At 40.6% G+C, this 19,489-nt stretch overlaps 1 protein-coding gene across 1 annotated transcript; it reads left to right on the forward strand.

Moving 5' to 3' along the window:
- Positions 1-8,286: 8,286 nt before the first annotated feature.
- LOC132954563 (trace amine-associated receptor 13c-like) lies at positions 8,287-9,433 on the forward strand. Its single transcript, XM_061027150.1, has one exon. It carries the CDS (start codon positions 8,311-8,313, stop codon positions 9,298-9,300), a length of 990 nt encoding a protein of 329 aa, XP_060883133.1. The 5' UTR covers positions 8,287-8,310; the 3' UTR covers positions 9,301-9,433.
- The last annotated feature ends 10,056 nt before the right edge of the window (positions 9,434-19,489 follow it).

The following is a 19,489-nucleotide window of genomic DNA, read 5'->3' on the forward strand; positions in this document are numbered from 1 at the left end:
ACCGGTCTTATCATATCAACAAAATCCACAACTAACTCACACATAGGACCTTTTGGTGTCCTAACATTGTTTTTAGACAAATTGTACACCTGCCTATGACATAATCAACCTGCTCAAGCAAATACAGTACCCAAAAACCATACTCTTTCATAATCTTTCTCCTAACTCCCCCCTTGCACATGAGCTAAACCATGTGCTTCCTAAATCATCAGACCTAGCAGGTCTAACAATTTAATTATCTGAGCATTCACTTATCTCTCTACTTCCTGAACCTTCACTATTCTACCTTACAATTCCTTCAACATAAATCTAACTCCTTGACCTTTCCTGTAAACAACAGAAAAGTCCTCTCCAACCTCAGCATCTATCTATACTCCTCTGAAACCTCCTCTATTCTTCCTCTGTTCTGTAACATTCTCAAGCAAAGTGGCTTAGCTGTCCACAATTATGACACATTCCTGAAGACTGTTGGAAATTTCCTCCTCTACCTCTTCCTAAACTTCCTATCTGTGGTTTATCAAAAACTGACTGTGGAAAAGGTGCAGTGGGAATCACGGATAACAGCTGAGGTAGCTGAAACTGGATCTGTTCATGCTGCGATTGTGGTGGTAATTGATTTGATTGAGGTTGACTATGCATAACCACAGCTTGTTTCTTCTCTTTCTTATTATCTACCAGCTGTAGTTGGTTAAGTTTTCTAAGAGTCTCCTGGTCCTGTTCTTTCTGGTCATGCTCCTTTTTCCGACATAGCTCAACTTGATGTGCTATGTGATCCTTATACACACCTTTTGCCATGCTACCAAGACCAACCACCTCTGCCAACTTGCTCCTCACTGGTAGGGGCAACCCCTTCTGTATCTTAGCTCTCAAAATTGATTGCTCCATTTGATTTAAGTCTGGGTCATTTCCTGTGACATTTCTCCACACTTGATGAGCCCTAGACACATAAGCTCTTGGGTTTTCCTGCGGACCCAATGATTCAATGAAAATATTATCAGGTTGTACGTTTGTTGGAAATGCATCTCTCAATGCTCTCCACATCCGACCTCTACTTGCAGCTAACAATTCTGGATCATACACTGCAGTCGCCACATATCTATTAAGGCCTGCTGCTTGCAGGATTTCCTCCATTGCTGGGACCCCAATGAGGCTAGCCAAAAGTCTCTTAATGTCTCCCATGACAGGCTGTGTTCCCACCAAAACCTCTTCTAACTTTGAAATCCAAGGATGTGCTCCATCCTGAAGAGTGGGTAACTTTTCAAGTATGTTTGACATATCTGTACTTTGCCAAGGCTTATACTCTAATTTTTGACCTCTCACAATTACTGGACACATTTTATCAAGTCTCTCTAAAGAGAGATAGAGAAATCAGAAAGAAAACAAAACAAAAATTTTAATCACTCTGAATTCATATACACAATGCAATAACAATTCAGTGAAATATGCACACATTATCTGTCATTCATTGTTTTTTCTTTTTTTTTTTCTATCTGTGTCAAAAGCTGTCTCCCTGCTGGGGGTGTGTTTTCCTTCCCTCTGTGTCCCCCAGAGAGAAGAAGAGTGGAGGAATCTAATTGGCTCTCTATTTGAGGCAACGCCTCTTGGACCGCCTCCTAAATTTCTCAAGAGCTTCCAGTCTAACCTGGCTGTCAAAGAGTTAACATCATCTCCAAACCCAGTGCAGTTAATACACAGAGTCTACAGACACACAGAAATCAGCACAATATTCTCCCAATCAACAGCCAAATACAAAATGTATCCTCTGAAAAACTAACTTCTACCTATTTTAAATAAGACTATTCATTCTTTTGAACAGACAAAATTCACAGCATAATGTGGTCACACACATACACACAAACAGACAGAAAGAGGAGAAAAATTCACACTCCAATCAGCCGGCAGTTTTAACTTTCTCAGACGATTTTATTTTCTCTATTCCTATTCCCTAAATATGTGCAGACTATCCTCACTGCACTCTCCACTTCTGTTAGAAAACAGATACTATATATATTTATCTATAAACGTCCTTTATTAGGCTCATTAATATTTATCAGATTATATGAACGTCCTCTGAGGGGCTCATATTTTATCAAGTCGTATATATAAACGTCCCCTGAAACAAAGGGCTCATAGGTATTTTAACACTGATGAAGATCAGATTAAATAAACGTCCTCTGGAACAAAGGCTCATAGGTATTTTAACACTTATGAAACAGAAAATGTCCCCTTATCAGTTACTAAATCACCTTTAACCAATCACCTGCTATATATGCCTATTTAATAATACATCTATTCTATTTATCAATCACACACAAACAAGAACATTTCCGGATCATTTATACAGCAACAAAAACATCACTCCAGCCTTTTACACATATCCACATCCCAGCGCACCAAGACTGTCCAGCAGCCTTTAAACACACACACACACACACCTCAAAAACCACCGCGCCTTAGTTCAAATTTTAAAGTCGACTTATTTATAATTTTCCCTCTATCAAAAATGTTTTACTTTGGCCAAACTTTTAACAAATTGTCTTTTAACAAATTACTTCACACTGCATGCTTCAATGCACACTGTTCCCTTTATTCAGCACTTTCATTTTTCCACTTTTCTCAAAACTCTTTTATCTTTATTTCTTCTCTTCACTTTTCATCTTTTTACTTCTCTTCTTTATTTCTCATCTATTTAATCTCTGTATTTCCTACATTATATGTTTAATTTCTCAAATTTCCCATTTCCCTGGCCAGGGATCCCCTTTGTTTTATTTTTACTCAATTTGACTACTTCTTAAAGCCAACTTTCACTTCAGTGTCTAATTTACACATGACTTACTGTTAAAAGGATACGGGCCCTGTCCTTGTTAAACTTGCATAGTTTTTTAGCTAACTGTTCTCTAGTTACTTGTTGCGCTTATGCTAACTTTACCTTTCAACTCTTATTTATCTATTATTCTCTTTTCTCTTTTCTTTATTTATTTTATCTCTTATTCTCTTTTCTTGTATTTCCCTTTATTTATATATTTTTTAACTCAATAAACCCCAATTTAGACAGAGAATTACTCCAACATCAACACATCATTGCACTTCAGTTCTTTGACAGTGGAGCCAAATTTCAGACAGAATCAACTCCCCAATGTGTAAAAACAACACTCACGCTCTGAGGTGATGGAGGAATGCTCCCACTGAAACTCTCGTCCACTGCAGAAGGCCCCAACTGATCCTGTTCCGTGACGTCAAAATTGATGTGGATTTCCTTGTTGTTGATATGTTTGATAATGAAGAAATTTGCCGTTGACACTGGCTTGCTTACATAATGATCATTTTATTGACAAACAAGTTACAGCATCGCCAGGCTCGCCATGGTTCGACCTGGGAGAGACACAGCCAAAAGTGATCTCTCCCGAACATACATTGAGAGTGCTATTTATACATAATGTTACAGGGCACATGAGGACATCTGTTTATTCTTGGGTATCTCTCTGGACTCAGGACAACCCCTCTTACTACAACTGCAGGGGTTTCTGCAGTTATATATATGTCATAAACTCAAAGGACAACACAGGTCACAGATACAATCTCCTGTCCAGCTGTCCCTGGGCAACCCTCTGGACATAAGGGTCCATTTGTTCACATTCCACTGTGGGGGATCCTAGCTTAGATCTAGGCATTTCCTGCACTCATCCTCATCCTGCGAACAACACCTCTAAACAACCATTCCACTGAAGGAAACCCCTTTAACAGATGTGTGCAGTATACACTTAAAGATCACTATAATATCTCTGTCCTAGATATTTAAGACACTTCATGGGCGAGCTACATTGACACTTTACGAGAGAGAGCGGTGCACTGTTCACTCTGTTGATTTGCATGTCGTAACACAAACAGTCCGTTTGTGCTTTTTTTTAATACAATATGGATGAGCAGAGAAAACTCAAACTTTGTCTTTTTGTTAGGATTTATCAGTCCCAATAGGACAAGTGTATTAGCAATGAAATCAGACGTGACTCTCTCAGCTGAAGCTTGTCAGTGACTCTGTCACTCACTCAGTTGAGTCCCTGTCATTCACTTATTGCCCCCTCTGTCCTCCTGTTTCTGGACAAAGTAACATGTGCTTTGAAGCCCGTTAGTTAAACAAGCAGGGTGGAATCCAGACTTTTTAGACTGGGGTGGCCCAGCCCAGGCATTGACTTATGCAGGGGTGGCATGAAGTTTTTGTGCAAACAACAAAATGTTTATTGTTTATTTACCCTAGTTAACAAATTTATTGACATAACAAAAAAGTACAAATGTATTTCTTTTGATGAAGTAGTTCTTTTGTTCCCTGCTCTGTCACAGCTCTGCTGTATGGATCTCAGCTTTTTGCATTGACTCACCTCTGATCCTCTCTGCTCACCGGTCACACCCTACTCATCAATCAATCAATCAATCATTATTTCTATAGCGCCTATTCATAACAAGTCTCAAACGCTTTACAAAAAAGCATATGGAATAATCTGCTGGCAGGATTTTTACTTTGTATTCCTCACGTTCCTGTTGTCCACACTTCCTTACAGCTGAGGTGGAGATCGGAGCAGGCCGTGCATGAATGAGGATGCTGTGATTGTGGGGATGACACAGTCTGATGGTGGTGGCTAAGCGTCAGCTGGTGGTTGGGACAACACAGTCTGATGGTGGTGGCTGAGTGTCAGCTGGTGGTTGGGACGCCACAGTCCAATGGTGGAGCCTGGGGGTCGGGCGGTGGTTAAGGCAAGACACAGTCCGATGATACTGGCTGGGCGTCAGGGACAATCAAGCCTCAAGACTCATCAAGCAACTCAGTACACCTGGGCACACAGCTGCAGATCATCCGTAATCAAACAGGTACTTAATCCTCTCCCATTCACCAGTTTGTTGCAAGATTGTTCTTCACCTCCATGTAAGGCTTTCCCACACTCATCCTTGGACTGATTACCCGTCTGCCTCTGACTACCAATACTCCCACTGTCACACTCTCACCAATGCCCCAGCTTTTTTCAAGCCCTGGTCAATCGTATCCTCAGAGACATGCTGAACAAGTTTGTGTTCGTCTATCTGGACGACTTTCGGATCTTTTCCAAGAATAAAGAGGAACATGTTCATCATGTTTAGACAGTCCTTCAACACCTCCTGGAGAACTCACTTTTTTGTCAAAACTTAAAAGTGTGAGTTTCACTCCCTGTCTGTCTCATTCCTGGAGTACATTGGTGGGCAGGGAATCATCCAGATGGACACTGCCAAGGTTTCTCCAGTTTTTCATTGGCCCGTTCCCGATTCCCGCAACCAACTTCAAAAGGGTTCTGTGGTTCGCCAACGGTGACTGCAGGTTCATCCGGAGCTACAACACAGTAGGTGGTCCCCTCAAAGCCCTGACCTCCTCCAAAGTGCTGTTCCGGTGGTACTCTTCAGCTGATGAGGCCATCCAGACCATCAAGTCCCGATTCACTTCTCCTCGGGGCCACTGTTAGTTTGTCCTCTGGGTTCCATCCACAGTCCAACGGGCAGATGGAATGTATTACCAGGAGATGGAGACGTCTCTTCCAAGGACCCATCATCCTGGTCTCGACAGCTTTTGTGGGTGGAATATACCCACAACACATTTACCAGCTCTGCCACTGGCTTGTCCCCTCTCCAATGTGCAAAGGGGTTCCAACTTCTGTTGTTTCCTGTCCAAGAGAAGGAGGTTTTCTGTCCTTCAGTCGAGGCCTTCATCCGCTATTGATGTTGGACATGGGTTCAAGCCAGGGCCAGCCACCTCAGCTCGAAAGAACCTTATTCAAGAACTGCCAATCGCCAACGCACCGTGCCTCCCAACTACCAAGGTGGCCAGAAAGTACGGTTATCCACTGTTGGGGTTTTATATAGTCAAATTTGGTCATATTATTAACAATTATTTTAATTTAATTATTAATATAAATTAACAATATTATTAAACTTAGTTTAATTAATTTGGGGCACCACTCTGAGATCAGAGAACAGAATATCCAAATATCACTAAAATCAGTCTCAAATTAGTTAATTAATTACTATTATTAATAACCTATATTTAGTCAATTGAAGGCGTGAAATCCGTACACAAGGCCCTCGCACCCAGCTTATATCACAATGCAAATACACCAGTAATCACAAACAACTGCTCTTTCAGTTATAACAGAATTTATTTAACAAAGCCAATCAATTGTCAAGTCAATCAATGAAACACAATCAAACAAAATATCTACAAACAAACAGCATGCCGATGTGTGTGTGTGTGTGTGTGTGTGTGTGTGTGTGAAAGAGAGACAGAGAGAGAGGGGGGAAGATAGAGGGCAGATGAGAGCACTATGTGGAGCTACGTCACGTAGGTACAAAATGGTGGAAAAAGACAAAGGATGTCGCGTGGCTTAGCTTGATCTCTCTGAGCTGAGTTCAGTAACTATAACTTAAACACCAGAAAGCCAGTGGCCGGACTTTGATTCAACGGCAGGTACACTGGTCTTTCTGATTGTGAAAGACGTTAACTGTGAGTAAGCTTGTACAGCAGTGATTAAACACAGGTAGGCGAACACAGCGGTTCAGCAACAAAAACAAATGCAGCAGCTTACAGCAGATAATAAACAGAATGTGACGTTCAGTCAACAATAATGCACAATTATCAATTGTTATAAAATAAACCTTCCTAAACTATTCTGTGACCAGACTAAAGCCTTTATTGGAATCACTTTTCTGATGACTGTTTCAAAGTTCGGTTGGTCTTCAATGTGTTGCATGTTAAAATCAATAGATCCAGGTTTCCATGGCAGATGAAAAGAGACGGCAGCAGGAGTCAGATTTATGCTCTATTGTCTTTCTGATGGCAGGAGTAGATTTTCCTTGGTGTACTCTTCTTCAGGTGACAGTGGCTGTCTGTAGCACTCCTGTCTAATTGCGTTCACCAACATTGACGAGAATAACAGGAAAGAATCTCTCTCTGTGCTAGAACCAGATAGTTACTGATTACTGATTGCGCCAAAACTCTTAGACAAGGCCGTGGAATTAGGCAAGGTAGAGATGGGTGTCACCTCTGAAGCTGGAAGCATGTGAAGATATAGAACAATGAGAGGAGACTAATTTTATCGACCCTATACTTAACACCTATGTGTTAGATGTTGCAGGGCATGCTGGGAGTAAGAGTCATTTAAAGTTATTGTACTCAGGCCTCTGTATTGGCTGCAGGCCGGACCTTTGTTTTAACACATGGAGATCCCAACAGCACCCGGGATCTACCCTTGTGGGTAGAGTCTAAGAAGTCTTTTCAAATACAGAAGATTGTCAAGCCCTCGTCAGTGAGGTTCAAGTTACCTAAGTCTATGCAGATCCACCTAACTTTCCATGTTTTTAAAGTCAAGCCTGGTTGTGAGAGACTGCTGGTTCCTGCTGCTCTTCCTCTTCCACCACCCAGAGTCATTGATGGAGCTCCAGCTTATACGGTAGTCAGCTACTTTGCACACGGCGTATAGGAAGGGGTCTCCAGTACCTGGTCAACTGAGAAGGGTACAGTAATAAATTGAGGTCTTTGGTTCCTACTCGTCACAGCGGGAGCTCCTCACACACACACAGGGCGGTGTGCGTGGGGTCACTTTGACAGTAAGATTGAAGGCGAAACGTAACAGGGACGTAAGTATTGCGGCCGGAAACGACGGTCTGAAGAAGGAGTTTTTTTGCAGCTCATCCCCAATCATCAGTTGCACAGTTAAATAATAATGATCTATAGAGCGCCTTTGAAGGGACCCAATGGTGCTTTACATCAGAATACAAACAAGACAACACAATTAACCAAGTCCACAAGCTGAGCTAAACGGTTAGGTTTTCAAAAGTTATTTGAATAAATCCAAGGATGTAGCATTGCAGATAACTACCCGGAGAGTTCCATAGGTTGGGGGCCACAATAATGAAGGCTAAGCCCCAAAACATGTCAGCAGGTTGGTCTGGGGAAAGGAGAGCAAACCAGTGTCCGATGACATTGAACTGCATTATAGCGCGGCCCTTTTACAGTTTACTTTAAGCTTTACAGTTCAGAGAAAAGTTTTCTGTCGGTTGCATTAAACTTTTATGTTGCATCATGTAACAGTGGAATTAAACGGTAGGAGGGAGGGGGGAATAACCAAGGGAGAGGTGAGGAAGAGGAGGAGCGATCAGAAGAAAAGACAATACTGACTACAGCCGCCCATTTGCCTATAGAACTGACAGGGATAAGTGAGCTGTGATAATTCTGGCACTCAGAGAGCAGACTGAGCTCAGCAGGATCAGGTCACCATCTCCCCTCAGAGCTGGATGATGGATGACCAGCAGGGAGCCGAGCTCTGCTACCCTCAGCTCCTCAACTCTTCTTGCAGGGGTATAATGCGCCCTCGCACTGAGGCCATCCTCTTCTATGCTTTGCTCTCCTCCATCGCTGTCCTCACTGTTGTTCTCAACCTGCTTGTCATCATCTCCATCTCTCACTTCAGACAGCTTCACACCCCCACCAACCTGCTCCTGCTCTCCCTGGCCATCTCGGACCTCCTTGTCGGGCTGCTGGTGATGCCGGTGGAAATGGTGCGGTTCATAGAAACCTGCTGGCTGCTGGGAAATCTCATGTGTGCTATGTCTGGCATTATAGTCTTCACTCTTACCTCGGCCTCTGTGGGGAACATGGTGCTCATATCGATCGATCGCTATGTAGCTATTTGTCATCCTCTGCAGTACTCCAACCAAATCACTCGCAGCCGAGTGGAGCTGTGTGTGTGTCTGTGTTGGGCCTGCTCAATCCTTTACACCGTGCTGATCTTAAAGGAACATCTGAGGCAGCCCGACAGATATAACTCTTGCTTTGGGGAGTGTGTGGTGGTGATTAACTATGTGTCAGGAACAGTGGACCTCGTGTTCACCTTTATCGGCCCCTGTGTGGTCATCCTTGTTCTGCACATGAGAGTGTTTATCGTGGCAGTGTCTCAGGCTCGTGCCATATATATTACAGGGGCTGCAGTCGGCAAGGTTCGAATCACCGCAATGAAATCAGAGAGAAAGGCGGCCAGGACTCTGGGCATAGTCATACTGGTGTTTTTGATAACTTTCTGTCCATATTACTACCCCTCTCTTGCAGGACAAGACATATCAAACAGTGCATCGTCGTGGGCCATCGTGACTTGGCTGCTGTACTTTAACTCTTGTTTGAACCCTCTCATATATGCTTTGTTCTATCCGTGGTTTAGAAAAGCGATCAAGATCATTGTCACACTGAAGATCCTGGAGCAGTACTCGTCTCTGACTAATATACTTTAAAGACATGATGTTTATCACCTGTTTAGCCTGAGTGTGAACAATTATCAAACATCTGTCAGGTATGCAAAATGATCAGTGCACATGCCGAATGTTTTATGTCATATGTTTGATGTCACTGAAACAAAGAGAAAGATGTCTAGCACACTGCCGGCTCTAGAAATGTATTCCACCAGGGTGATGAAGAGCAGGTGTTGCTCAGACTGTCACCCCGGTGAAATACGTTTCAGGGATATTGGAGCCCTGAGGTCTCTTTCACTTTTTTTTGCTTGACTCTGCACCTGTCCTTTAGGTTTGGATGTGTGATTTCTGGATTGTTGTACATATGTTTGATATCACACTGTGCATTTGTGCCTTTCCTTATTTCTCCTTTGCTCTACTCCCTCTAAGCAGCGTGATGTTTGAAAGATTAGGGACTCAGTTTGAAGTCGAGAGCTGCAACGTTTAGTAAAACAAAAGGGAATTCTTGTTATTCAACTTATTAAAAGTCATTTGTTAAGCAATAATGTGAATGTAAAAGTTGTTTCCCCCGTTCTAAATGTGATAATGTTCCATGTTTCTTCATGCACATTACTGAAAAATCAATGTTCTAGTTAATGACAGACGATAAATAAAGCTGATTCTTTTGTTACCTGAAACTTGAGGTTTTTGGGGGAGCTTTGCATCATCTAAATGAAACTTTTATTTAAATTTAAGATTAAACAAGATGATGATCATGAGTGTGATGAGATGTGAAAATGATTGTTGGCTGCAGCCGTCAGAAAAGGATGATCGGTTCACAGTTATTAGAATATACACAAATAGATTCAAACACACCTATGAAATCCAAAACACATGTATAAAGGACCCTGAACCATCCCATACAACACACACACAAACACACACACACACTTCCATTCAATGCAGGGGGGGGAGGGTCAGGCTTTCATCTCATGAATACTTGTTGACTGCAAAATCATTTTATGTCTTTTAAATAGTGGATGATTTAACCTTAATTTAATCCACATTTCAACATTTTTTAAAATATATTAATCGTGGAAAAAAGCAAGTCACAAGCAGTATAAAATATAATACAGAATATTTAACCTGTAATCAGATGTGACCTGTCAGCATGCACTACTATCAAGGACTGTAGTATCAGCTAGAAGATTTACTTAATCCAGGATTTAATTGTATAAAATATTAACTTAAATGTCTACATATTGTTTAAACCAGTGAACTTACTTCAAATTAATTTATATTTATAATACACACACAGACACACAGACAGAGAGGTAAACTAGCAGCAAAAGGCATGAGAGAAAATCAGTGTGATGAGACCACTCTTAGAGGAACTTAAAGTCTCTGCAGACCTCGGGTCAGCGAGCAGTTTATTCTACAGAATGTCATGTGAGCAGAACTCTTCTTCAGATGCTTTATTGTTCTATTCTGGCTGATCTCTTTTAAAGTGCCCAAACCTTTAAAACCCTTCATTCAAAGTTGCAGCCCTTATTCATCACAGTAATCTAATGCAGCAGGTTATTTAATGCATTCATGAATCTTTAAAATGAAGCGACTGAACCTTTTTTATTTTCTCTGATAATTTGTTGTGGTTTCTTTGCTCTTATTAATGTGTTGTTACGCACAAGACTTTGATGGTTATTGACAATTAATCAACAGAGACTCTAAGTGTTTCTTATTTGTGATTTGAGCTCTGATTAACCCTTACATGTACATACTGCTCATATTCAATGTTTCTCAGTATGGCACCATAAAAAGCATCAAATCTTGCACTACAAATCTATTTAAAAAGTATAATTAGCCTATCTGATGATTATCAATGATAAATCCTAACTCTATGTATCAGAGAGCATGGAGAGTGTATTTTTAGGGTGTACACCACTCCTTCAGGAGAAAATAATTTACTCGTACACAATATCATGTACGGCTGAAACGAGTCCTCGAGTAAATCGAGTAACTAGATTTCTAAAATGCCTCGAGACTTCATCTAAATCCGCAGACCATGTCTCTGCTCTGCCAAAGTGTACAAATCCAGAGCGAGTTTTCGTCTTTGACACACGCACACTGCCACGCATCTCCTATATGGTTTGTATTGACTTTTTAAAAGATTTCCCTGAAACATTTACGAGACAGCTATTATTCCCCCAGCAACGTTTCATATTTTAATTGACACTCGCTTAAAGCACGCTGCTCCTACAGGGCAAAAACTCTATGAATGGTATGTCAATTTTTCACAATCCTCTTTCTCCTTCTTTTTGATGATTTCTATGGATTATAAAAACAGTTGGCATTGCGTCATAGTTGGGGGTGGGGTGTCCCGTGGCGGAAAAGGATCCTTTCCCCCAGCCACTAATAATACAAAGGCACAGATTTGAAACTGCGATGCTAGAACTTACAAGGTGTCATGTCCCATACTCATTTATTTCTGTATATTGACAAAGAAAGATATATAAATGAAATTAAAAGAATAGGATAGAATTGTTGTCAGATACGTTTTAAAAGACCAGACGAATGAGCTGAATGGCCCAAAATATCGTTCCCATATATATTTACCCGATTGAATCACCGGTAACAGACAATATCACATTCATTTAAAATTTTATCAATTACACGTAACATAAAATGAGTAACCTGGTACTGGACAACCATTAAGATAGCTCATTTAGCAAAACATGTGATGCATTTCACTTGCCTTTTAACTGTTAATCCTACATGGTCCCCTTGAAATAATCTTCCACAGTTTGTATAAGGTAAAAATTATGTTTAAGTTAACTGTACTGCAGTGATGCAGTTCTGACTACAGGCATACACGTTTAAATTTTGGATCCAACTGGCAACTAAGCTCTTCCTCCCGCTTCCCGTCTCTTGTACTCTGCTCTGTGCTTCTGTGGGAGAACATTTAAAACCTCAGATTTGACTTTCTCAGTTTATTTGTAGAGACAAAGGGAACACAGCAGGCCTTTAGCATTGTGTCTAGCGGTTTGTTTTCGCCCTCAGCCCAAACCGGATGTGATGTTTTGTGGGCGTTCCCCTTGATGCCGACTGTATCTTTTATTGGTGTATATTCCTAACGGAGGGAGTTAGATCGTTGGTGGGTGATGTGGATTTCCTTGTTGTTGATATGTTTGATAATTTAGAAATTTGCCGTTGACACTGGCTTGCTTACATAATGATCATTTTATTGACAAACAAGTTACAGCATCGCCAGGCTCGCCATGGTTCGACCTGGGAGAGACACAGCCAAAAGTGATCTCTCCCGAACATACATTGAGAGTGCTATTTATACACAATGTTACAGGGCACATGAGGACATCTGTTTCTTCTTGGGTATCTCTCTGGACTCAGGACAACCCCTCTTACTACAACTGCAGGGGTTTCTGCAGTTATATGTATGTCATAAACTCAAAGGACAACACAGGTCACAGATACAATCTCCTGTCCAGCTGTCCCTGGGCAACCCTCTGGACATAAGGGTCCATTTGTTCACATTCCACTGTGGGGGATCCTAGCTTAGATCTAGGCATTTCCTGCACTCATCCTCATCCTGCAAACAACACCTCTAAGCAACCATTCCACTGAAGGAAACCCCTTTAACAGATGTGTGCAGTATACACTTAAAGATCACTATAATATCTCTGGCATACCATCTGTACCATCTGGCAGCTATCTTTCTTTTTTATCCATCAAACAATCTAGACAGGAAAACTCTCTCACGGTCCCTCTGCCCCAGGCAACCACATATAGCACTCCAAACCAATCAAAAAGAAAAAGGTTATAAAAACTTTATAGGACGATATAGAAATGCATACATTTAAACTCTCAGAAATAAAATCAAAAAAGTTGTCCAAAGTCAGGCTGGTCGACCCATCGCACCTTCCAATGGACCTTTCCCTACCTAACACCAATTTCCCTAAAGATCGATAAAGAAAGAAAACACCTGAGGTCCCAATATATGCATCTCATACAGTTCCTGAAAACTCCAATACTAATCCAAATAATATGTTTTACTAAAAATACCTACTATAGAGTAAAAAGTACATTATAGTAACCAATAATACAAGTTACATTGTAATGAAGAAAATCCAATACTATAAAAACATACATAAAACATACGTATATATCAAAACTGTTGCTTTTTAGCAGCATCAGCTTCTACTGTAATAACCCTTCAATGATTTTTCAATCGAAACCCCTCATCATGATGTCCTCATTCAGGTTTCCACTGTTCATTTCCATCCTCCATTTTCCTAAGTTTGGTTGTTCAAGTCCATTAGGCTGGAAGGATCTCTGGACAATTAGCCACCCTCACTTTGGTCTTCCCAAATATTGTCCTAGGAAGAAAAATCAACAACCAGTATCTTTGCACATACAAAAACATCAAAAATATTCATCTTTGTATCATACTTTCACATTATTCCACTACATGATTAACATATTCAATTTCCCCCCTTTTATCCATTCCCTTCTTTGTTCAAAATAATAGGGAGTCAATGATGAAGTCAGATATTCAAAATGGATATTTCTCTACCAGTTCTTGTCCAATCTCTATGACCTCCTCATCTTCGCTTAGATCATTACCACTCAGTAGTGGCATCTGAATGTTTTCTCCCTAATTGATCTACTAACTTCAAATCTCAATATCATAGCTTTAGCAAAGGTCAACAACAGCGTACAAAAACAAAACATCACACATAGTGATAGAAGAATAGCCACCAGAATCTGAGCCACTATAGCTCCCATTGGTCCTAATTGGTCTTGTAACCAAGCATTCGCAGACCATCCTGCTCCTTCTGATGGACCAAATGAATTCCTTACAAGTTTCAATGCATCTATGACACTAGTCATATTGTCAGTAGCATCAGGGATCAAAGTATAACAGTCACCTCCAGTTAAATTTAAACTTTTACCTCTAAGTGACTTTAATCAAAACACCATTAACACCAACAGAAACACCTTCATCAAATTCAGACCTATGTGTTGGCAGATTTTAACAATACATTTTTTAACACATCATTCATTTTTTCACAAACACCTTGGATTTGCAGATGATAAACAACTAGACGTTATTTAATTCCCAATTTTTCAAAATTAGTCTTACTGTTTTATTCACAAACTCTTTCCCATTATCTGAAGATATGCAGTCTGGGAGACCCCACCTGCTTATAACCTCACAACACAAAAACTTTCTTGGCAGCAGACTGAGCATCTTTCTGCTTAGTTGGACAGGCTTCAAGCCATCTTGAAAATCTATCCACAACAACTAGCATATATCTTTTACCTCCTACCGGTCTTATCATATCAACAAAATCCACAACTAACACACACATAGGACCTTTTGGTGTCCTAACATTGTTTTTAGACAAATTGTACACCTGCCTATGACATAATCAACCTGCTCAAGCAAATACAGTACCCAAAAACCATACTCTTTCATAATCTTTCTCCTAACTCCCCCCTTGCACATGAGCTAAACCATGTGCTTCCTAAATCATCAGACCTAGCAGGTCTAACAATTTAATTATCTGAGCATTCACTTATCTCTCTACTTCCTGAACCTTCACTATTCTACCTTACAATTCCTTCAACATAAATCTAACTCCTTGACCTTTCCTGTAAACAACAGAAAAGTCCTCTCCAACCTCAGCATCTATCTATACTCCTCTGAAACCTCCTCTATTCTTCCTCTGTTCTGTAACATTCTCAAGCAAAGTGGCTTAGCTGTCCACAATTATGACACATTCCTGAAGACTGTTGGAAATTTCCTCCTCTACCTCTTCCTAAACTTCCTATCTGTGGTTTATCAAAAACTGACTGTGGAAAAGGTGCAGTGGGAATCACGGATAACAGCTGAGGTAGCTGAAACTGGATCTGTTCATGCTGCGATTGTGGTGGTAATTGATTTGATTGAGGTTGACTATGCATAACCACAGCTTGTTTCTTCTCTTTCTTATTATCTACCAGCTGTAGTTGGTTAAGTTTTCTAAGAGTCTCCTGGTCCTGTTCTTTCTGGTCATGCTCCTTTTTCCGACATAGCTCAACTTGATGTGCTATGTGATCCTTATACACACCTTTTGCCATGCTACCAAGACCAACCACCTCTGCCAACTTGCTCCTCACTGGTAGGGGCAACCCCTTCTGTATCTTAGCTCTCAAAATTGATTGCTCCATTTGATTTAAGTCTGGGTCATTTCCTGTGACATTTCTCCACACTTGATGAGCCCTAGACACATAAGCTCTTGGGTTTTCCTGCGGACCCAATGATTCAATGAAAATATTATCAGGTTGTACGTTTGTTGGAAATGCATCTCTCAATGCTCTCCACATCCGACCTCTACTTGCAGCTAACAATTCTGGATCATACACTGCAGTCGCCACATATCTATTAAGGCCTGCTGCTTGCAGGATTTCCTCCATTGCTGGGACCCCAATGAGGCTAGCCAAAAGTCTCTTAATGTCTCCCATGACAGGCTGTGTTCCCACCAAAACCTCTTCTAACTTTGAAATCCAAGGATGTGCTCCATCCTGAAGAGTGGGTAACTTTTCAAGTATGTTTGACATATCTGTACTTTGCCAAGGCTTATACTCTAATTTTTGACCTCTCACAATTACTGGACACATTTTATCAAGTCTCTCTAAAGAGAGATAGAGAAATCAGAAAGAAAACAAAACAAAAATTTTAATCACTCTGAATTCATATACACAATGCAATAACAATTCAGTGAAATATGCACACATTATCTGTCATTCATTGTTTTTTCTTTTTTTTTTTCTATCTGTGTCAAAAGCTGTCTCCCTGCTGGGGGTGTGTTTTCCTTCCCTCTGTGTCCCCCAGAGAGAAGAAGAGTGGAGGAATCTAATTGGCTCTCTATTTGAGGCAACGCCTCTTGGACCGCCTCCTAAATTTCTCAAGAGCTTCCAGTCTAACCTGGCTGTCAAAGAGTTAACATCATCTCCAAACCCAGTGCAGTTAATACACAGAGTCTACAGACACACAGAAATCAGCACAATATTCTCCCAATCAACAGCCAAATACAAAATGTATCCTCTGAAAAACTAACTTCTACCTATTTTAAATAAGACTATTCATTCTTTTGAACAGACAAAATTCACAGCATAATGTGGTCACACACATACACACAAACAGACAGAAAGAGGAGAAAAATTCACACTCCAATCAGCCGGCAGTTTTAACTTTCTCAGACGATTTTATTTTCTCTATTCCTATTCCCTGAATATGTGCAGACTATCCTCACTGCACTCTCCACTTCTGTTAGAAAACAGATACTATATATATTTATCTATAAACGTCCTTTATTAGGCTCATTAATATTTATCAGATTATATGAACGTCCTCTGAGGGGCTCATATTTTATCAAGTCGTATATATAAACGTCCCCTGAAACAAAGGGCTCATAGGTATTTTAACACTGATGAAGATCAGATTAAATAAACGTCCTCTGGAACAAAGGCTCATAGGTATTTTAACACTTATGAAACAGAAAATGTCCCCTTATCAGTTACTAAATCACCTTTAACCAATCACCTGCTATATATGCCTATTTAATAATACATCTATTCTATTTATCAATCACACACAAACAAGAACATTTCCGGATCATTTATACAGCAACAAAAACATCACTCCAGCCTTTTACACATATCCACATCCCAGCGCACCAAGACTGTCCAGCAGCCTTTAAACACACACACACACACACACCTCAAAAACCACCGCGCCTTAGTTCAAATTTTAAAGTCGACTTATTTATAATTTTCCCTCTATCAAAAATGTTTTACTTTGGCCAAACTTTTAACAAATTGTCTTTTAACAAATTACTTCACACTGCATGCTTCAATGCACACTGTTCCCTTTATTCAGCACTTTCATTTTTCCACTTTTCTCAAAACTCTTTTATCTTTATTTCTTCTCTTCACTTTTCATCTTTTTACTTCTCTTCTTTATTTCTCATCTATTTAATCTCTGTATTTCCTACATTATATGTTTAATTTCTCAAATTTCCCATTTCCCTGGCCAGGGATCCCCTTTGTTTTATTTTTACTCAATTTGACTACTTCTTAAAGCCAACTTTCACTTCAGTGTCTAATTTACACATGACTTACTGTTAAAAGGATACGGGCCCTGTCCTTGTTAAACTTGCATAGTTTTTTAGCTAACTGTTCTCTAGTTACTTGTTGCGCTTATGCTAACTTTACCTTTCAACTCTTATTTATCTATTATTCTCTTTTCTCTTTTCTTTATTTATTTTATCTCTTCTTCTCTTTTATTTATCTCTTATTCTCTTTTCTTGTATTTCCCTTTATTTATATATTTTTTAACTCAATAAACCCCAATTTAGACAGAGAATTACTCCAACATCAACACATCATTGCACTTCAGTTCTTTGACAGTGGAGCCAAATTTCAGACAGAATCAACTCCCCAATGTGTAAAAACAACACTCACGCTCTGAGGTGATGGAGGAATGCTCCCACTGAAACTCTCGTCCACTGCAGAAGGCCCCAACTGATCCTGTTCCGTGACGCCAAAATTGATGTGGATTTCCTTGTTGTTGATATGTTTGATAATGAAGAAATTTGCCGTTGACACTGGCTTGCTTACATAATGATCATTTTATTGACAAACAAGTTACAGCATCGCCAGGCTCGCCATGGTTCGACCTGGGAGAGACACAGCCAAAAGTGATCTCTCCCGAACATACATTGAGAGTGCTATTTATACATAATGTTACAGGGCACATGAGGACATCTGTTTCTTCTTGGGTATCTCTCTGGACTCAGGACAACCCCTCTTACTACAACTGCAGGGGTTTCTGCAGTTATATATATGTCATAAACTCAAAGGACAACACAGGTCACAGATACAATCTCCTGTCCAGCTGTCCCTGGGCAACCCTCTGGACATAAGGGTCCATTTGTTCACATTCCACTGTGGGGGATCCTAGCTTAGATCTAGGCATTTCCTGCACTCATCCTCATCCTGCGAACAACACCTCTAAACAACCATTCCACTGAAGGAAACCCCTTTAACAGATGTGTGCAGTATACACTTAAAGATCACTATAATATCTCTGTCCTAGATATTTAAGACACTTCATGGGCGAGCTACATTGACACTTTCCGAGAGAGAGCGGTGCACTGTTCACTCTGTTGATTTGCGTGTCGTAACACAAACAGTCCGTTTGTGCTTTTTTTTAATACAATATGGATGAGCAGAGAAAACTCAAACTTTGTCTTTTTGTTAGGATTTATCAGTCCCAATAGGACAAGTGTATTAGCAATGAAATCAGACGTGACTCTCTCAGCTGAAGCTTGTCAGTGACTCTGTCACTCACTCAGTTGAGTCCCTGTCATTCACTTATTGCCCCCTCTGTCCTCCTGTTTCTGGACAAAGTAACATGTGCTTTGAAGCCCGTTAGTTAAACAAGCAGGGTGGAATCCAGACTTTTTAGACTGGGGTGGCCCAGCCCAGGCATTGACTTATGCAGGGGTGGCATGAAGTTTTTGTGCAAACAACAAAATGTTTATTGTTTATTTACCCTAGTTAACAAATTTATTGACATAACAAAAAAGTACAAATGTATTTCTTTTGATGAAGTAGTTCTTTTGTTCCCTGCTCTGTCACAGCTCTGCTGTATGGATCTCAGCTTTTTGCATTGACTCACCTCTGATCCTCTCTGCTCACCGGTCACACCCTACTCATCAATCAATCAATCAATCATTATTTCTATAGCGCCTATTCATAACAAGTCTCAAACGCTTTACAAAAAAGCATATGGAATAATCTGCTGGCAGGATTTTTACTTTGTATTCCTCACGTTCCTGTTGTCCACACTTCCTTACAGCTGAGGTAGAGATCGGAGCAGGCCGTGCATGAATGAGGATGCTGTGATTGTGGGGATGACACAGTCTGATGGTGGTGGCTAAGCGTCAGCTGGTGGTTGGGACAACACAGTCTGATGGTGGTGGCTGAGTGTCAGCTGGTGGTTGGGACGCCACAGTCCAATGGTGGAGCCTGGGGGTCGGGCGGTGGTTAAGGCAAGACACAGTCCGATGATACTGGCTGGGCGTCAGGGACAATCAAGCCTCAAGACTCATCAAGCAACTCAGTACACCTGGGCACACAGCTGCAGATCATCCGTAATCAAACAGGTACTTAATCCTCTCCCATTCAC

The sequence above is a fragment of the Labrus mixtus genome, chromosome 2, assembly GCF_963584025.1.
Source record: "Labrus mixtus chromosome 2, fLabMix1.1, whole genome shotgun sequence".
Classification (NCBI taxonomy): domain Eukaryota; kingdom Metazoa; phylum Chordata; class Actinopteri; order Labriformes; family Labridae; genus Labrus; species Labrus mixtus.

Bases quoted from the DNA above. Each gene is read 5' to 3' on its own strand.
- LOC132954563 (XM_061027150.1), top strand. From the start codon at position 8,311: ATGATGGATGACCAGCAGGGAGCCGAGCTCTGCTACCCTCAGCTCCTC.